This window comes from Myxocyprinus asiaticus, chromosome 20 (genome assembly GCF_019703515.2).
Source record: "Myxocyprinus asiaticus isolate MX2 ecotype Aquarium Trade chromosome 20, UBuf_Myxa_2, whole genome shotgun sequence".
In the NCBI taxonomy this organism is placed as follows: Eukaryota; Metazoa; Chordata; class Actinopteri; order Cypriniformes; family Catostomidae; genus Myxocyprinus; species Myxocyprinus asiaticus.
Genome location: NC_059363.1, coordinates 13,553,032 through 13,573,924, shown reverse-complemented (window position 1 = coordinate 13,573,924; position 20,893 = coordinate 13,553,032). Strand labels below are relative to the sequence as shown.

At 36.4% G+C, this 20,893-nt stretch overlaps 2 protein-coding genes across 4 annotated transcripts; one reads left to right on the top strand and one right to left on the bottom strand.

Moving 5' to 3' along the window:
* Positions 1–303: 303 nt before the first annotated feature.
* LOC127411401 (uncharacterized) lies at positions 304–10,045 on the bottom strand. Its single transcript, XM_051646937.1, has 5 exons — positions 9,566–10,045; positions 8,772–8,902; positions 8,196–8,403; positions 2,973–3,270; positions 304–2,103 (listed from the first exon to the last, which is right to left on the bottom strand). The coding sequence occupies exons 2-5, from the start codon at positions 8,801–8,803 to the stop codon at positions 1,715–1,717; spliced, it is 927 nt and encodes a 308-aa protein (XP_051502897.1). The 5' UTR covers positions 8,804–8,902; positions 9,566–10,045; the 3' UTR covers positions 304–1,714.
* A 48-nt stretch (positions 10,046–10,093) lies between these two features.
* On the top strand, positions 10,094–18,279 carry LOC127411399 (serine/threonine/tyrosine-interacting-like protein 1). Of its 3 annotated transcripts, none has more exons than XM_051646933.1 (7): positions 10,094–10,199; positions 11,142–11,233; positions 13,675–13,753; positions 13,991–14,133; positions 14,459–14,612; positions 15,978–16,114; positions 16,706–18,279. In XM_051646933.1, the coding sequence occupies exons 3-7, from the start codon at positions 13,734–13,736 to the stop codon at positions 17,365–17,367; spliced, it is 1,116 nt and encodes a 371-aa protein (XP_051502893.1). In that variant the 5' UTR covers positions 10,094–10,199; positions 11,142–11,233; positions 13,675–13,733; the 3' UTR covers positions 17,368–18,279. The 3 variants fall into 3 exon arrangements, with proteins under 3 accessions (XP_051502893.1, XP_051502892.1, XP_051502891.1); XM_051646932.1 differs by having other exon boundaries at positions 13,638–13,753; XM_051646931.1 differs by having other exon boundaries at positions 13,555–13,753.
* Positions 18,280–20,893: the final 2,614 nt, after the last annotated feature.

Below are 20,893 nucleotides of genomic sequence, written 5' to 3'. Positions count from 1 at the left end.
TATCTATACTTGCATTACTGATAAACTAAACACATTGCTTGCTGGTGTAACATTAACCAAGTTGATACTGATAAATCCATTCTGCTTGATTAGAAGCCTCACTGCAGCTCTCATGGTGATAACCTTTTTTAACCTCTTGATTTTTGCTCAGAAAGACTTTTGTATGCACTTGTGACTGGTACACTCCAATTCAAATGAGCACCAGAATTGATACAGTATATTGTAGAGAAAAATGCAATGAAAATGGAATTATTACTTAACAGAAAACAAAAATGTCAACAAAGACACTGGAAACTGTTAAGAATGTTGAGGTAATTAGAAAACCTCATCAATATGTTTTATTTGCTCCACATTTGAACAAAAATACTGTAATTTTTGTACTGTATGACAGGAGCTAAACTTGTACATGAGTCATAGGTTTTCTGCATTTTAAATAATTATATACAGTGTGTATATATATATATATCTCACTGTGTAATGGCATAGCCTACTTGGGTGAATCTCACAGAGCCTGTCAAGAACATATCGAGTTCATATTTCACCTACAATTCCAAGGAAAAAAGAAAGTACATTATATTTTGCAAAAGAAAAATATGCATGTTTTTTATTTTCTTGCACCATGAGATGATTTTCATGACAATTAAGAACACTGTAATCTTACCAAGCATTTTACTTTACAGCATTAAAGGCAGTACAACAAGTACTACCATAATGTATAAATACTTTTAAAAATACAATTTAAATAAAAAAATACTAATTACTTTTATGAGAATTGGGGGACATATGCTTAACTGTCATAAAAAATACACAATAAAAAAAAAAAAATCTAAATGGTTTCAAAAATAGGCTTCATAGTTTCTTTGCAAGCCAAGAGAGCTGCCACACACAGGCGGTGTCACACATTAAATGCTTGCAGGTGGCATGACCATATACATGAATGCATTATAATCACCTTGGCTCCGAAGTTGTCGTACCTCTGAATTCAGTTTTAATACTGTTATCGTCATCAATGACAATTTTCTAGAGTTGTATTGACCTCCTAATGTGGTCTTTGATTAGTTATTCTCAGGGGAATGTTCCGGGTTTAATACAAGTTAAGCTCAATAAACAGCATTTGTGGCATAGTGTTGATTATCACAAAAAATAACTTTGACTCATCCTACCTTTTCTTTAAAAAGCAAAAATCGAGGTTACAATAAGGCACTTACAATGAAAGTGAATGGGGTCCATTTTTTGGAGGGTTTAAAGGCAGATGTGAAGCTTATAATTTTATAAAAGCACTTACATTAATTCTGCTGTTAAAATGTGTGTATAATTTGAGCTTTAAAGTTGTTTAATGGATATAAATTTACAAAGAAAAGGTTAGTAAGCGATTTTATCACAATAAAATCATGTACACATATTGTTGTGGCTGTATTTTTGAAATAATGAGTATTTGAACATTTACAGATTGGCTCAATTCACTTCCACTGTAAGTGCCTCACTATAACCCAAATTTTTTTTTTTTTTTTTTAAAGGAACGATGATAAGTCGAAATTATTTTTTGGTGATTAATATTATGCCGTAAATGCTGTCGATGGTACTCAACTTGTACTGAACCCGGAATCTTCCTTTAAAGGTTGCTACACTGTATTGCTTATGAGTGGCTATTATTTGTTTACTGATTGGTTGCTTCTCAGAATGGTCTACACTCTGATTGTTCAGTCAGTATGTCCTATAACAGACTGAACAGGGGGAGCATCAGCCCTCTGGTAGCATGCAGCACAGCTGCTGGGAGAGCAGAGAAATACAGTGCTGTTATGTCCACAAAGAGAAGCTGCACAGCACCCAGCAGCAACAACCCAAGCATGTATCCAAAAAACAGCAGACTGTGCCAGCTGCCCTGAACCAGTGCCTCTGGGCCATCAGGGTGCAAAACACACAGGAACCCTAATAACAGACAACGTGTAACTGTGAGAGTGTAGTAAAGATCGAAGACTGAGGTATGGCCTCGCTCTGTTTGGGCAACTTTAGCTAGCCAAACTAGAGACAGGCTGTGGAGGACCAGGCTGAGAGGAGAGTAAATGTATTCCAAAGGCTCCATCGTATGCAGTCCTTGACAAGCTGAAAAGAGAGGTATTGAAAACTAATTAAAGGGATAGTTCATCCAAAAATGAAAATTATGTCATCATCTTCTCTCACCCTTGTAACATTTAAAGGCATAGCAACTTTAATTTTCCATCTCTTCCTCATACAAAAGAGCCGTATTGCTTTAAAGACTATGATTTGGAAAAGACTTCAGATTACAAGCCAATTTTGGTTTCTATTTTCTGAAAAGCTGACTTGTAACAATATCTTGTCGTTTCTATAACTCAAGTGATTTAATGTCCATTGGGTTGATTTTTTATAAATTTTTAATTTTTTTTAACAACAGATTAACTAACAGATAACTAACATATTTTAACGTTTTCCTTATTGTTAAATGTTGTCCCAGACATTCAATATTAAACTATACTGCCGCATTACGCTGCACTTATCCCTCTCCTCGGCTGATTAGCCCGATTGGGGGCCGGGCGTGTGTAGTCACAGCCCGGCCCCGCCCTGCCCTCCTCCTCATCACAGTACAGTACATACACTGTTGGACATCGTCTGTAGACAAATTAAATAAACTAGTGAGAGCATGAAATAGTGCTTTAAAAGGTAATTTAGTAGAAATTACAGGGCTGAAAGTGTTAGATGTTGAAGAATCACCCATATATTGTTAAAAAAAAAAAAAAAAATTAATGCTACAAATAAAATGTAATTTAATTAAATTAGATTTTTGTAGCTTGAAAGCCACTGACCATTGTCGACATTCATTTTATAGAAAAGAGCAATTTGGACATTCTGCTAAATATCGTCTTTTGTGTATGAAAACAAATATACAGGGTTAGTAGATAATTGTAGATTTTCTTTTTTGGGCATTCCATTCCTCACCATGGAAGTTTTCATACCTGTTACGCTGACAGAGGCGACAGTGACAGCTGTTAGCAGACAGGAAACATGGATGGATCCAGGCATACTCAGCGCAAACAAATGACCCAAGCTCAGACTGACCAGTGGGAGGAAGCGGGCGATGAGTGGGTACAGACCAGAGTGGGCACTGGCCTCAGCCCAAAGGGCCAGAACACACTGGATGCTCCCACAGACTGCAGGCACCAACAAACGCTCGGCCAGCTTCAGTGAAACAGGCTTCAGATGAATCAGACCTATACCATGCAAGGCCAGCAATGCCAGGAGATTTAGAAACACCTGGAAAATCAAATACTGTATGAATACACTGTGGAAACAAGTTAAAAATTCAAAAAGTTAAATTCCCCTAAATAACACTGGAGATAAACACATGACATGCAGTGCCGTAAAAGCCTGGAGAGTCATATGGTCCATACAGTTGACTTTTCCTTATGCACTTAAGGAAAACCAAACCCACTTTCAAGGGAAATTTATAAATAAACTAAACACAAGTAATTGACATAAAAAGGCAAGTGACAGCAGTGAACTGCATACTTAATTTAAAACTAAACATTTTTTTGCAATGCATGCAGTTATGCATAACTTGTATAAGCTTAACTTGTATTTAACTCGGAATATTCCTTTAATTGAGAGACTACGTGGAATATTTGCACTGAAAAGTCAATTAACACCACAATACTATTTGAACTGCAAAAGTTAAGTGCAAACCAGATAACAAGTAACTAAAAATTGGCTTGTAAAAATTGATTATTGGCTGATGGTACGCTGCACGAGTGTTTGTAGCTTGCTAGCCTGCTTAGCATTGCTTATTCTTATTCTTATATGTTCATCGTTTTATCCTTTGCCATTTTTTCGTGTGCTTCGGGTTTTTCCGCTTTTCTACTGTTTCATCTGTGTGTATTTTACCGCGCGCACCCGTTTCTCACGTTTTTTTTCGTTCTTTTTCGCTTGTCCCTACATCTCGCGTCTCGACTGCGTGCATTCGTTTTCTCCACTGTGTTTTACATGGATTATTGCATCAATTTCAAACATCTGCTGATTAGGAACCTCATTGATCTCAAACCCTCGCCACTCAAGATCAACAACAACAACAACAGCAACAACAAAAAATTGCGGTAAGTCATGGCATCCACTCATGTTATTGCTTCCTGCATTACATGCCACATGTTTACTATAGCTTCTTCCATCAGCAGTGAGGGGTTTTCATGTGATAAATGTAAGGAATTAGTCAAGCTGACGGAGAAGATTAATGAGTTAGAGATACGCATCTGAACACTAGTGTAGGTCAGTGAGAAAGAGAACCCGGTTTCTGTTTCGGGTGCTGGTAGTACAGCAAGCAACACTTTGGTTCCAGCTGAAGAGCCCCTGCAGCAGGACGATTGGGTAATGTCTCTGCGGCATACTCGCTCAGCAAAGCGACACCACTCTCCCGTTCCTGTTAGGGTTTCCAATCAATTCTCCCCATTCAGTGATGCACCCACTGAGAATCATGTTGAAAGAGCCCTAATAACTGGTTAATCTATTGTAAGGAATGTGGAAATAGAGTCTCCAGCCACTATTGTTAAATGCTTTTTGGGTGCCAGAGCGTCTGACATCAGATCAAATTTACAAGTGCTGGCTAATGCTAAATGTAGATTTTCTAAAATTGTTATTCATGTCGGCACTAGACATGATCACTAGAAAAGGTAGTGTCCTCCCAACTATGTTCATTTCTACAGAGAAATGGATATATGAAGAATTTCAGTCAGGATTTAGGCCCCATCACATTACAGAGACTGCACATATTAGAGTTACAAATGACTTGCTCTTATCATCTGATCACGGCTACATTTCTCTTCTAATGCTTTTAGATCTTAGTGCTGCTTTCGACACTATAGATCATGGCATAGACTGGAGAATTATGTTGGCACTGGTAGACTTGCATTAGCATGTTTTAGGTCCTATTTATCAAACTGCTACCACTTTGTATGTGTAAAAGAGGAATTGTCAAATTAAACAAAAGTTAAGTATGGAGTGCCACAGGGATCAGTTTTAGGACCTCTGCTTTTCTCTTATACATGCTTCCCTGGGAGATATTATCAGGAATCATGGAATAAGTTTCCACTGTAATGCCGACAATACCCAACTTTATATTTCTTCTAAACCCAACGAAAATTCACAATTCTCCAAATTAGCAGAGTGTATCAATGAAATCAAAGATTGGATGGCCAGAAATTTCCTTCTACTCAATTCCGAAAAAACAGAGGTACTAATGATTGGACCAAAAACCTCTAAAAATAAGCAGCTAAAATATAATTTAACTCTCTATGGATGTACTGTTACGTTGTCTTCTACAGCAATGAACTTAGGTGTTATATTTGATACAAATATGTCCTTTGAAAATCAAATTTTCAATATTCTTCCACCTGAGAAATACTGCTAAATTACAACACATGCTGTCTATTGCCTATGCTGAAAAACTAATTCATGTGTTCATGATCTCAAGACTAGATTATTGTAATGCATTACTGGGAGGATGTCTGGCAAGTTCAATAAACAAACTTCAATTGGTTCAAAATGCAGCTGCCATAGTGCTGACTAGAACCAAGAAATATGATCATATTAGCCCAATTCTATCGTCGTTATATTGGCTACCTGTTAAATTTCATATTAATTTTAAAATTCTGTTAACTACATACAAAGCTTTGAATGGTCTAGCTCCACAGTAATTAAATGTCCTTCTGACATGCTATATTCCATCACGTTCATTATGATCACAAAATTCTGGCTTGTTAATAATTCCAAGAATATCAAAATCCACAAAAGGAGGTAGATCCTTTTCATACTTGGCTCATAAACTATGGAATAATCTCCCTAACACTGTTCGGGATGCAGACACACTCACTCAGTTTAAGTCCAGACTAAAGACTCATCTATTTAGCCAGGCATGCATCTAATTTATCCTTCAACTCACAATTAGGCTGCTATAGTTAGGTCTGCCGGAACCAGAAACATCCATCATGATCTATAAATCTGCATAACATTGAATGGCATCTACGCTAATATTAATTTGTTTGTTTCCATGTCTCAACCTTGGGATTCATATCTTGAGGTTACCAGAGCCAGCCAGATCAAGCTCCGTTCCTGCTTGGTGTCGGACTCCACTGAGATGATGACAAACTACAGCCGGTGCCAGCCAGACATTCAGTCTTTTGGCTTCAGAGGATGAACTGATGCCAACTCCAACTGTAAGATATGGGATACTTCATATGCCACTGCCTGAACCTTGGACTTAGGATGGACCCCACTGAACCTCACCGAAATGACCTGCAGGTTGAACTGTGATGCATCTCATTAATCTCTGCCTGCATCACCTTTGTCTAATGATAGTCTATGTATTCTTGAAATGGAATGCATAGACTATCATTTAATTGCCAACAAAAGCCTTCATCAACCGACTAACAAAGGACAATGCATCTATGTGAACTTCTGCAGTTAATCCAGGATGGACTTCAAAGACATTAGTCATTAATCTTAAAGTAAAAAAAAACAAAAAACTTTTATTTAAAAAAACAAAACAATGGACCTTAACGGTTACTTAATTTACTAATTTTAAACCATGACTTGCACTGCACATCGATAACTAATATTGGCATTATATTCATGTTGTTTAACCAGAGGGGAACTGGCCCTCACAGTGAGCCTGGTTTCTCCCAAGGTTATTTTTCTCCATTAACCAACATCTTGGTTAAGCTTGCTCACAGGGGTTCTAAATACAATTATTATTTAATTATTTAATTTCTATACACATGTTACAATCATATTTAATCAAACTACACAATGATAACTCTAAGACTTTAAAGATATTACGGTTTCATTTTTTGTTAATGCACGATTTCCTGTAAAGCTTCTTTGAAACGATGTGTGTTGTGAAAAGTGCTATACAAATAAAAATGACTTGACTTGACCAGTCACAACACCTAAAATGTACAATGTACATGTGCACATATACAATGACCAAAAGCAGAAATTGTCAAAATACTTTTTGTCTTCACTTTGAACAAAATAGCAATTGCTTTATTATTTCAAACCTAACAAACTTCATTTTTTAAAATGTTGTCCTTGAAAAGTGCATGTGCTATCTTTTTTTTTTTTTTTTTTTTTTTTTTTAATAAATGTGACATTCAGACATTTTATATGTGACTTAAGTGTCAAAATACTTTTTGGATTCACTGTCTATATCAACCTAAAATCTTGATGTTGAGTAAAAATTAGTTTGTGTCCATGTTATTTGTCATGTACTTATTGTCTGAGTCTTATATAGCCAGCCATAATATGCAAACACACTTAAGGACTCCACCAGTTTAGAGCACTAATCCAATGATCACATGGAACACACCTAATGACTAATCTGAGAGCTGCCCAGTCTTGCTATTTTACACCCTTAAAATCACAACAATATGTACACATTTAGATACAACTTGACAGTTGACACTGATGACGATGGAAATTATGTATAGTCCCTGACACAGTTGCGTAACTTGGATTTGAAGGGCCCTAATGAAAGTAGTCCCTCTCGGACATTTCGCCTTCCACACACTTTCGGGCGGGCGGGCGGCTGGCGCAGGCCCCCTCTCTATCCAGGCCCCAGTGCGGCTGCACACCCTGCACTGCCTGTAGTTACGCCACTGCCCTGGCATCATGTCATGTTTGAATGTATGCTAGCGCAAATGAGATTTGAGAGGTAGTGGGGGGTGGGGGGGGGGGATTTTCACTACATAAATTTCTATCTGTTCCCCACTCAAAGCCATTGTATGGCTTAAGAAGACTTGAAGAGTCATGACTACTCTTATGGTACTTTTATGGTCCTTTTTTGTCAATTTTGGTGCTTGAAAGCCCTATAGTCGATTTGCTAAGATATTTTTCAAATGTAATATATTCGTTTGTTTTGTACAGTGGAAAGAAAAAAATGTGGGTTTGGAATAACATGATTGTGAGTTAATCATAACAGAATATTTACTTTTAAGTAAACTATTCCTTTAAGATTAGCCTCAAAAGGTCTACAAACCTGACACTTACACTGACTTGCACACTGACCCCGAATGCCTCTTTTGAAACTTTCTGACATTGACTTACTAGTTTACAAAAAGCAACTTTAAAGTTTGGTGTATTCAAGTTCATATAACTAATGGTTTGATAAAGATGTAGCTATGTGGTAAAAGTACCTGTATGAATGCAAGTGGCACTGCATAAGGGTAATGATACTGGGGAATGAAGATCCTGCATACAAAGCTCTGTAGATTATCTGCCAAAGCGTACAGAATCAGAGCCACTAGGGTGGTGATGCAGAGCAGAAGTGGCACCAGGGGTTTACACACATCATATATACAAGCTCTCAGTGTGTGTGGAGTATGCATCTGCCACCATGCAGAACTGAAATAGACATGAACAGACAGGCAATTACAATTATTCTACCTAAAGAGTGCAATTAATTTTGCAACATTTAGCTGTGAAAATCACATCAGCAGTACTGATAATGTAATAATATGGCATTGTCTCAAAAGCATTCATTTGTGGTAGATGTCCATGATTTGCATAAACCAAAAAGCATCGAATAGACAATAAATGCTTATATATACATTATAACCCATATATCCATTTATACATACAGTTCATTTCTCTTCTTTAATTTACAACTTGTAAGTTCTATATCTACTTCTTTATTTTAAAATATTGCAATCACAAACTAGAATTGCAAAGAGCTCATTAAAGCTATCAGTCAGATGTAAATTTGTTCTCACCATCTGGACACCAGTGTTTGCCAGGGGTCCATACTGGTGGTCCAGCCACCTCAGGACAGGCAGGATGGAATTCGGTTTTGATTTCTTACCCCTTTATAGGATCAGGGGTTGGAGAATAGTTTTAAAATTACCTGCAAACAGAGACACTGTGAGTTACCAAACATCTTTTAAGTTGAGAAAAATATTTAAGAAATATATAAAAAAATTAAAATCTAAAGGAAAGGTAATTTATCATCATCATCATTAACAGTAACAGAGGATAACCACTTATACAGATTTCAGACCGATTTTTTTTTTTTTTAAATTCGTTATAAATAATGGACTTTTACCCCATGTATTTTGTATTTATTTATTTATTTATTGCCATGTAATAATCAATACAGCTCAGTCACAAGTACCAGGCTTAAAACACAAACGTCATACAGCATAATAAATAAAATAATATAATGAATAATGTAAGAAAATATAATAATTTAAGAAAAAAATATATAAAATATATATGTAATGAAAAGTTCATAAAATATATCATATTAAAATATTATAAAATGTTAAGAAAAGACAACTAAATTAAATAAGCAAGAAAATATAATAACACCTGATATATAAATCAGTGATAATAACCATAACATAAATAATATAAAAATATGTTGAGAAAAGAAAGTAATTAAAATAAATAAAAGAAAACAAAAGACAATATGCAAAAAATAGAACATAATTTTGAGTGAATAAAATAAAAATAAAATAAAATAAACGCTTTAAGAGGAAAAAAAATTGTCAGCAGAGTGGCAACTCACATTACTTGGTTGTCATCTGAGATCTTGCTATTCCGTTATGCAGTTCCTCTAGCGCTGTCTCGATCAAATACAGTGAATATTCATAACCCACCGTGTAATTCTCAAATTCAGTGTTAATTCTCTCCACCGCCGCAATGCGTCCGAAACAATAGAGCAGCGTGAGATGAATGTATTTCAACCACGGACTGACAAAAAAAAATAAAATAAAAAAAAATAAAAAAAAAATTCAGCTTTGTCGGTGTCTGTAATGTGGAACCGATCACGACTGGACTTTGGTCTGTTCTCACCTTGGGAGTGAGAAAAATAAAAAGTTTGCTGGACTTCTGCTGTTGCTGACGAGACGTTTTCTTGTCCGCCCCCGTTTGACTGATTTGTTGCCGTTGAAAATCTCTCATATCCTGGATTTAATCTTTGCCTTTCTGTTTCTCCTCTTTATTTTGAATCTATAGAACATGAATGGCTGGTGTTTGCGTACCAGGGGACACGCGGAGTTAATGATTGAATACGTCACCTCACAGCAGTTAAAGGCAAATGAAACACGTGTTCGCGCATTGGGTCTCTACGTAAACAGTCCCCTTGACACCCACACCGTGCTCATGGTGCTTCATCTGGCTACAGATAATTAATCCAACAGGTGACTCACAATCTATCTATCTGTCTGTCTGTCTGTCTTTTATAGCATTTCATATAGGCTACAGTTGGCTACTGTATATATTATATATTTATTATTATAATGAATATAGGCTATAGCATTATATATATATATATATATATATATATATATATATATAAACTCATAGAGTTTTATGAGTTTTATAGTTTCAACTCATCCCTTTATAAGATGGTCTTTTTTCCTATGTTGTTATACTTAGTTGCATATAAAACAGACAGAATAATGATTGAAAGAAGCCATGGTTCATGATTAAAAGAAGCTTTATTGGTTTATTGATTTGACACACTCATAGGCTATATAGACAATAAAGATTTAGGCTACTATTTTGAATATCAGGTTATTGCTATTCATTTAATTTTCCTTATGAGCAAAGTTTCCAGGCCACTTTCAGCTTACTGTTTAAATGGTTTCCCTTTTCTAATAGTATAAGGTGCACACAAAAAGAAAAAGGTATTCAAACTAACTAAATATGAGGTGCAGTCAAAAACCAAATGCAATATTTCAAGAAGGAGAAATACACTCTATATATAAAACTAGTTGCAGTGTTATTAAATGAAAACCATTGTGATGTTTTGGTGGCAGAAACATTAGATTTACACGTAGCTTTTTGCAATTCTTGGAGTTTTTACCTCATAGGTGTAGAAGTTTGAACAGATTTATGCAGGATTTTTTTTTTGTGGTTTGCAAAATGAAAAAAAAAAAAAAAAAAAAGTGTCACTAATCAATTTGTACGTTGTTAGGGCATGAGGTGAAGAAGCGTAATTCTCTACACTCTACAAAATAAGAAGAGTAACCAAATATCATGACAATGTGATGCAAGATACTGAAGTACCATTGTCCATTTGTCCACAGCTTGTCCATTTATGTTATACAGACATGTCTGTGTCTGTCTGTTTCTCTCAGGGCAGGATAGAAATGACAGAATTACACAAAGTTTGCCTAAATGATGGTGACTCAACTCAAAAATCAGATGGCACAACTGCTGTGTATTTTGGGTAAGTAGGGATGTCATGTGAAGTTTCAGTATTTCATAATGTGTCTTCCAGTTCTACCTAAAATAAAATGTATGGTAAAAATGTGTAGATGTTGTAGAGAAGACAACAACATTACCCCACACATGTGTGCCATTATTTTAATTTCTCTATTAAAACATAGAAGAATTATCATTCGTAATGAGAAAAACATTTCTGTCTGGATCTGTGTGTACATGCAAAACAGATGGCCTGTATTTATGTGGCTAGCAGCCAGATCCACAAAATAAATGGTGAAATGTACTGTAGGCAAACAAGCACATTATCTGTGACAGGTTGGTGTAAATGCTAGAACAGAGAGTCAATGCAGTACCATGACAACTCAACATTAATAAATCAGGTATCAAATATCTATGTGAACTCAGCAATACAATGAGTGCCAGCTTAAATTAAACATATCCTTAAAGAACACATTTAAGGTTGTGTTTAATTTATTGACACAGCCCTGATACAGAATGGTTGAATTACTTCACATTTCCTAATCCAAAGCATTACATCATTTTTAGAAATGCTATAAACAACACTTTTCTAATTCTTCTTTGAATTAGAAAAGATTGTTCTTATAGCGTTTTTATTGATAGTGCCATAGATTTATTATATGGAAGCTGGTTTCTTCCAGAGTTAAATAATATCTCATTATTATGACTAACAGAATGAAATTTTTAAGTCAATGAGAAACAGTCTCATAATAATGTGCTTAGTATCTCATAATAATGAAAAAAATTATCATACTTATGACTTAATGGGCTGTATTTCCGTGACCGCACTGAGAACAACGCTACGCACAGTGACTGTGCACACCGTCTTATAACATTTTTATGAGCAATCTTTATGCCAGCGAAAGCGCAAGTGAGCATGGGTGGTAGTGTTTGCGCTATCTGTGGGTGTATGCACGCAAACTGTGGGTTAATTTCAGGAGCATTTCTAATGTTAATGTTCAAATTCTGAAAATATAGTATCAAATTATACCCCTGACAATCATTGTTATAGCCATTTTATGAAATAAAAATGTAAGAGATTTGTGTTAAACTTTCTAGAGGTTATGTTTTATTTTTATAGCTGTTATTGTTATTATGTTTAGGCTATTTTTACAATTGTATTTATAATATAATTTAAATTGATATTTTTCCACCTGTTGTTTTAAAGAGGCCGGTGGAAGAAGTTGGAGAGGGTAAAATATTTGGATTTGGGGAGGTGGTTATAATTTCTGCTCTTCTAAATAATTGCATTCAGCCCATTTACACTTGGCCAAATTTGTATGAATGTGTTGTCTTTGTTTATATCGCTGGAGACTGATAGGGAATGGACTATCTAAAAGGATGCTGGCGGTGCAATAATCGGAGAAGAACCTCAGAATTAAATTGCACTTGACCCAGCCCATTATCACTTTGCGCACGCAATTTTGCCAGACCCATTTTCGCCTAGACTTAGCACATACTTGCACAAAAATACCAAAACTTCATGGTCATGCCAAATGACTTTAAGCAAATGACGTATTGCATGGCACTGCTCTTAACGCTCTTAAAATAGTGCGCAGTATCTCACTTTCTTGTAATTATGAGTCAAAATACTGAGAATAAAATTTTCATAATAATGACTTAGTTATTCATAATAATGAGACATTTTCTCATAATGACTTGGCATCTCATAATAATGAATTAGTATCTTATAATAATGACTTAATATGTCATTATTATGACTTAAAGAATCATTTTTTAAATTTATATTTATCTGTGGCAGAAACCAGTCTTCATGTCATGTTAGTGAACATAATTTTAAGCATATTTGTAAAAATGCTCTTGATTTTTTATTTTGTATAAAAGTATAGTACATTCAAGATTAAAAGTCAGTATTATATTTGTAATCTGCCATCTTTCCCATTTTCATTGACATTAGTCTTAAAACCGTTATCGGTTGACCACTTGTTATTATCTTGCCTTATCTTTGCCAAGAACAGTATTTGGTATTAAAGTTGGCACTTTAATGTTTATATTACTTTGCAGATGCATTATGTTTTCATTCTCATTCAAAAGTGTGTGCCTGTGTCTGCGTGTGACATTCTGAGCTGTCATGGCCAGCTCGCCCCTGCTTATGTAGAACACTTCACTGTACCGCATTACCCCGGCAACCCTCTAAAATAAGGACCTGACAAGTAGGGTGGGAGAGAGTCGATTGCAAAAAAAAAAAAAAAAAAAGCAGTTGTTTTTTACACAGTGACATGAGAAGAAGGATTTAACAACCACAAGGATGTTAACTTGTATTTTTATTCTGATTATTTTTGGTAGATTTGGATGTATCTGAGCAGAGAAATGCTATAGGGAGTTTGTGTTTTTCATTGTGTCGGACTGAGTGTGTGTGTGCGTGTCAGGATGGTTGTATTCTCTCTCTTGCCTTTTGGCCCATAGGAGAGAGAGAGAGAGAGAGTGCTACGACTACAAGTCCCGAATGACTCCCATCCAAAACCATGGGCATTGTGGTGTCTAGGTGAGTACCTCTGACAAGTTTAAAATTATATATATATTAAAATTCTTCACTATTGTGAACATAGCAAATAATCAAGAAATATATTCAAGATGTGCTCTTTTTAAAAATAATTGTGAAAATATGTGAAAATAAATCAACTGTTGTGGCTGAAAGGGTCTGTTTGAAACTGCTAATTACATTAGCTACAATATACAAAGTATTCACAACAATTACTGCAATTCTCCCCCCTCCCCACAGAGTTGATAAATGTCGTTTGGTTTGCTCCACTGGCTTACGGGGTTCACTGAATGTCCAGAGTAGCGCTTCTTGCAAAGAAATTAATGGCACAGTCAAACTTTCCCAAAATGAAGTCACTGAATCATCTCAGACAAACACTGAAGGTATGCTGAAGATTGTTCCATTGTTTTTCAGGAGTTGTGAAATTTTTGAGAAATTATTGTGGATTAGCGACTTATTCATTTTAAAAATGCCTTGAGTCCACACTGGGGGCAGTGTTTTGCATTTTGGTAAGCACAGACCAATTTCAGCTAAAGAAAAGTCAACCTAGTTTTTCTGATTTCACTGTGAGATCAGTCTGTTTAGTCCGTATTTGAAATGCTTTTCCCTGTTTGTATCTGGGAACTGTTGATTGTATGAATAGTCAATGTGGAAATAATTTCTATGTTTTTGTGTTTTTCTATGTGTATGTGTGTCTCTGTGTGAAAGCGCTTCTGATTCCTGCTCTTCCAGAAAAGGCAAATATAGAGAGAGGTTATGTGACCCCACAGCAGGTATACAACCTTCTAAATGCTGAAGCAGGCCAACCTTCACTGCATGATCCATACTACATACTTATTCTGGATTGCCGCTCTGCAGAGAGGTAACATTGATACATACAACCATTGTACATTTACATGTATGCATTTGGCAGACGCTTTTATCCAAAGTGACTTACAGTGCATTCAAGGTATACATTTTTGTATCTGTTTTGAGTTCCCTGGAAATTCCCTGAGTTGTAATAATTAATTATTCACAGTCGGCCATTATTAATTTAATCAGTGAGTGAAAGTGTCCAATAACCGAGCAGTTACTGAGATTAAACAAGTAGTATTCAGCTGGTCATGTGATCCTGACATGGCAGCCCCCATGAGGGGACCCTCTCATGTAGATTAAAACTGCTTTTATAAGGTTACTGATATGACTGGTGTCTTCATCTGTGGTCATGATTTTATACATATGTTAAAACATTTTTTAAATGAGAATTTTTTTTACTGAGTGCATATTTAAAGGGATAGTTCACCTAAAAATTAAAGGTAACACCTTTGTGTTCCCTTTCCCTTTGTTGAAGGATTATGAAAGGATTCATTAATGAATTTTCATTAATTTACAAATGCATAATAAATCATTGAAAGGCGGTTATAACGACTTTCATGCAATACCTGCCAAATAGTAGTTTCCCTCACATGTTATAAATGCTTAATAACACTTATACAACATTCTTAACCTATGCAAATGTACCTTAATGTAAAGTGTACACAAGTGAAGCCTTTGTTAAGGATTTGCCAACAATAGAAACCTGTACATAAATGTTCAGTATGGTCATCAGGATTTATTATATGATACAGGACTTTTTTACATCAGCGTGACAAGTGACAACACAAGTCAAGACAAAGTCATTAATATAAACACAAAGTCTAGCAAAATAACACAATCCCTTCTTTATTCTCACTATAAAAATCTATTTTCCTACATTGTGACATAAATCATGAATTAGAGCAGTTTATGTTTTTAATTATTATAAGTTTGAATATGTGTTTTATTTAAACTTTTTGAATATGCAAGTTAAAATGTTTACTATATGGCAAGTATTGGATGAAAGTTGCCCCTTTTATGGATGCCGCTATAACTGCATATAAAATATTTATAATACATTTGTAAATGACTTATTAATGAACCCCCCATCAAACAAAAATTCGATTTCATTGTGTGGGAAAAAAAGGTGCAATGAAAGTGAATGGTGACTGAGGCTAACATTCAGCCTTACACGTTCTCTTATATTCCATCAAACAAAGAAAGTCATACAGGTTTTGAACAACCTGAGGATGAATAAATGATGACAGAATTTAAAATGTAAACATATCTAAATTGATCATGTTATGTGTCCCACAAATACACGTGTCACTTTCACAGTATTTAAAAGTAGTATTTCAGATTCTAACTACTTTGTGTGTATGCATGTGTGCAGATATAAGCAGAGTCACCTGGTGACTGCCCGTGCCAGTGTGACAGTGATGCATCCAGAACTTGGCTGCTTGATAAGCTGTGTTCAGCTTCAAGAGTTCTCCATAATACTGCTTTATGCTGAAGAAGGACAAAGTCCTGGTACAACATTCTCATAGTTTCATATAACTAATAATATTGTAATTAATATCATAATAATGCAACCAAATACTGTTCTTGGCAAAGATAAGTCTATTATAATAAGTGGTCAACCGATAATGGTTTTAACGAGAAAGATGGCAGATTACCAATATAATACTGTATATACATAACACAATTTAATGACAGCAAACGATATGTGCTGAAAACTGTACTCTGAAACTAAATTAAAATTAATTTTACACAAAGTTTAATCAAAATCTGCTCAAAAATATTTTAAAGCGGAAAAAGTCTGGACAGAAAATCTGTACTCCTCCATGTTATTTATTGTGAAGATTACAGACTGTTGGTAGATTTTGGAACTGACACAAGAGTGAGGTAACACTAATGACAAACCAAGCACAGTTATCAGCTAATGCTGATAATTCCAAAATGCCAAATATCGGTTGACCACTAATTAGGGGAGATCAGGGTAGTTGTCACAAAAGCTAAATCTCAGTTACTTTAAGATTTGGAGTCAAATTGTGCAAATGAGTGTTTTCTCTAGCAGAGGTTATAACGTATTATGTATGTATATGTGGCTTTGTGGTTTAGTTGGCAGTCAGGAAGCACGCGCTGACTCTCCCACTCTCCAGCAGTGTTTCTTCCAGCTAAGTGCCCTGGGAATGGACCCTGTAATCCTCCAGGGGGGATATTCTGCTTTTCACTCTCTGTATCCCTTCCTGTGCACTCCTCGCATGGTCCTCCTAGAGTCAGAGCGTCAATCCCTCACCATCTATCCCTCTGAAATCCTGGAGGAGGCGCTGTACCAGGGCTCTGCTTTGCAAGCACATGACTACCGCATCATCAAAAACCTCCACATCACCCATGTTGTCAACGCGACGGCCGAAATCTCTGATGCCTTCCCGAGTGTTTTACATTACCTTCGACTACGGCTAAGTGACGACGCACAGCAGGATCTTCGGCAGGCCCTTCCAGAAGCCTCTCGATTCATAGCTGAGGCCTTGCGGGGGGCAGCGGGGTCACCGGGTGGCCGGGTGTTGGTGCACTGCAGTCTCGGCCGGAGTCGTAGCTCGGTGCTGACGTTAGGCTTCCTGATGGAGCATCGTCGTTGGTCTCTGTTACACGCTTTTCGTTGGCTAAAGGAAAGACGAGGTTGTGCCACCCCAAATGCTGGATTTCTACGGCAACTATCTGACCATGAGGAACAGCTGTTTGGTCAACGTCTCACCTCACTGGATGACATCTGTCTCTGAGAGATGTTGAAGGTTGGGACAAGTTTCTAAGAATATAGTTTGATATTCTGCCCAGGACCTGTACTAAGATGCGATCTTTGGTTGGAAATGTGGTTATCTTTTCATTGGACCGGGAAAGAGGTGTCAGAAGCTTCTGGAGGGACACAAGGAAAATCAAGGGGGCAGTGCCCCTCCTAGCACCCCCCTACCCCAACGCTAGTCCCGGCCATGATTCTGCCAATATTTTTCATGGATTACTTATTTTATTGTTGCTTTCTAGTTTTCTGTTAAGATGTTGTGGGCAGGGGGAATAAAGGTGTCAAAATGAATTTGTGTCTAACTTAGGTTTTATCTGTTAAGAAATAAATGTTTTGTTTTCTTCCAATAAGAGAGGGATCTATTGGCCAATAGAGGTAGTGAAGTCGCTAAAACACATCATGCCGAAAACAAGTTTGAATCAGCTGAATAAATACAAAGTGCACAGAACATACACAGTGTTTGATCTTTTGCTGCCCTTAATGATTTACACTGAGAACTGGGATGAAGAGAATAGTCTTTTGGCAGTGCTCCAAAGTTACAGTAGTATGTGTCAGATGTTTGGCACATACAGGCAGGAATTTACTCACAGAGAAGAAAGCATGGTTATTTCAATGATCATTTCTTGGGGACAAAACACTGGTGAAAAACAAAACCAGAAACACTTGTAAAATGGAAAAAAAGTCAGAAAGATAACTTTATTTGCCAACGTGTTTCGGCACACAGGCCAAAAACATTAAAGACTAAACATTGGGGACAAAACATTAAAGATAATCAACAAAGGATCATGCTCCAGAAAGGATTTATTTCCTTTTTATTTTATAATTGAGCATTTAAATAAAAAGGTCAATATGGAACAACATCTTCATTCGATTCCCTCGCATTGCTCAATGTATAATAACCATCTTACTGTACATCCATTATACAGTACACAGATTGCAATAAATTGTTAATTTATAACAACACAAGTTCCAGCCATTGTGCCTCTTATATGGATTCACAAACAAGCAGAAGAACACACACAGATTCCTTTAGGCTATGTGATACAAACATCTGCATTTTACGCTTCACCATCATGTGCCTCTTTTACAGCTCAGTGTTGATTTGGAGAGCAAACGTTTAACTCAGAATCAAAACCAACAAGAATAGCTGTGAAGATAATTGAGAAACAACTGAAGAAAAAAAGTTTCATTCTATACAAATTCAAGGAATAAAAAAAAAGAAAGAAAAATAAAATTATGTACTCATCCACAATTTTCTTCCATAGAAAATTCTGAAGATAGTTGAGCAACAATCACTTTAATTTAGCCCAGAAAGCCTTATGAAGTTATTATAAATCAAAATAAGACATATGAGACAATGAAAGGGAGAGATGGTGGAAGTGAAGAAAGAAAGACTTATGTACTTGTCCACTATTTTCTCCCATGAAATATGTCCATTTGGAAGAGCAAATAACCATGAATTCAGGAAATTTCCAATATGGTGTACAACATTCAGTACTGACCAGGGCCTTGTTTCCCAATAACGATTGATCTTAGCGATTAAGAGCGTTTTCTACCAGCGATTTTTACTAACATTCGTTATTTTTTGCGTGCGTTTCCCAAAACTGCACTTAACATGAACTGCGAGGATGCGCTTTAAGTGCTACTTAAGAGAAACGCTGTCCATACACGTGCTGCTCGTCATTGCAACTTCATTATATTTGTTGCGTAACTTTAAAAAAGTTTGTAATTTACCTTACTAGAAATATTTACCAATATTATGCACAACTTAATTCACCACATAATTGCATTTTGTTTTGCAATCATTTTGTGCAGAACCATATATTTCTTTTACACAATCACTGCTTCGTTCATCAAATAATAATATTTAGTTTTAAAAATTGCTCTGTGGGTCGAGATTAAAGCTTCCAGGATCAGTGAAGACAGCGGAGACAACTCTGTGTATGGTCCTGCTAATGACAACAAGCATTAATTGAATATAACGAGGTTCACCATGTTTTTGCAGAACGCAAATTGAGGAGACGCATGGAAGCTGAGCTTATGGGACATTCACCAATCAAAGGGAGATCTGCTCTTTATTCCCAACAGTGATAAAGTTAACAGCAATGCTACACAATATGTGCAGTACTTCACAATGACTAGTGCGGGCCAGAGCGCCCTTAGGCGTCAGAGAGGAAGAGGAGACGAGGATGAGGAGCCAATATACTGTACAGACAATTTTCATGTATGGCAGCATGTTATTGACTTTTTATCTTCTCTCTCTGATTGTAATTTTTACAGTTCTCTGCAACAGTCATGCCACCACTTTGTTGTTACCAACTTCACAAATAACTTATTTGTTTAGCCTATTTATTAATTTATCTCTTCATCCAATATTGACTAACCATTTTATGCATTCATTATTATTATTATTATTAGCCTTTTCGGTTAAAAGTAAATAAAATAAAACGTAGCCTATTTATACTGATATTAAATGAGCATAAAGTGTAACTGTAGCCTAGGTGTTTAAATTGTATCCGGTGTAATTTCACGTTTGACCTGCAGGTGTTCTTAACTTCTTAACTCCAGAGCACTCGTTAATCTACGAACATTTTCAAGTAGGCCTTCTTGTTAAATTATGGGCCGCAAAACTAAGATGAATCCTAAAATGGATTCTACAATCTACATGGGCTTACGATGCTTTTGGGAAAGGAGGCCCAGAACCATAAAAGTGAAATATTATATCGAATGTGTCTCTTTTACAGCTCAGTGTTGATTCAGAGAGGAAATGTTTTTAATTGGGTGGTATTGTATGGCGCCTTGGGCAAAACCCACTTCAACATGCCCTCAAAGTTGTTGACGGGGGTGGGGTGTCTGTGTGGGTGCCTCGTGCCGCCCCCCCGCAACTGCCCATATCGCCCATGCCTAAATCCGCCACTGATCAAACTGACCAAAGACACAACAAGACCTATACTTTGTGAAAATGTGTTTTCATTAGATATCAAGGTTGAGTGAACTGCTCCAAAGACGTATCCAAAACTCTATAGAATAACCTCCAGAACCACAGCTGGATCAAGCAATATATCAAAAGTATGGTCCCTTTGCAATGAGATGTAGGAATTGCAATATAGCGGGCACATGCACAGTTCACAATTCCACCTCAAATTGCCTGACTTCATGGGTTTTTTCATGGGCGTCTCAATCAGTTCCCTAGTTCAGTAGTCAGGGGGGGGCATTTATCAGTCTGACGGCCATTTTTAGGGATGTCTCATTTGCAAAATCGTTGAATGCACCATTAAAACCAGGGAGCATCGTTGCTCACTATGGGAGAATTCCAATCGATAGTGATCATTCCTATGCCCTACTCACTACAAAGGAAAAAGCTCTTGATGTGGGCTCTCTAAAGAGAGCATGGCATTACAGTTTGAATGTACCCCTTGCTAAAAGTCTTGTAAAAGGGTTCTTTGTGAAAAAATAAACTTTCTTACTTTTGTTTGGAACGACTCTTTGAGTGGCGTCCCCTTCCCGAA

Bases quoted from the DNA above. Each gene is read 5' to 3' on its own strand.
- LOC127411399 (XM_051646933.1), top strand. From the start codon at position 13,734: ATGGGCATTGTGGTGTCTAG. The intron at 13,754-13,990 runs GTGAGTACCTCT...CCCTCCCCACAG, and splicing joins ATGGGCATTGTGGTGTCTAG to AGTTGATAAATGTCGTTTGG. The intron at 16,115-16,705 runs GTACAACATTCT...TTTGTGGTTTAG, and splicing joins TGAAGAAGGACAAAGTCCTG to TTGGCAGTCAGGAAGCACGC.
- LOC127411401 (XM_051646937.1), bottom strand. From the start codon at position 8,803: ATGGACCCCTGGCAAACACTGGTGTCCAGATG. The intron at 3,271-8,195 runs GTACTTTTACCA...TTGATTTTCCAG, and splicing joins TGCCACTTGCATTCATACAG to GTGTTTCTAAATCTCCTGGC. The intron at 2,104-2,972 runs GTATGAAAACTT...CTCTCTTTTCAG, and splicing joins CGCCTCTGTCAGCGTAACAG to CTTGTCAAGGACTGCATACG.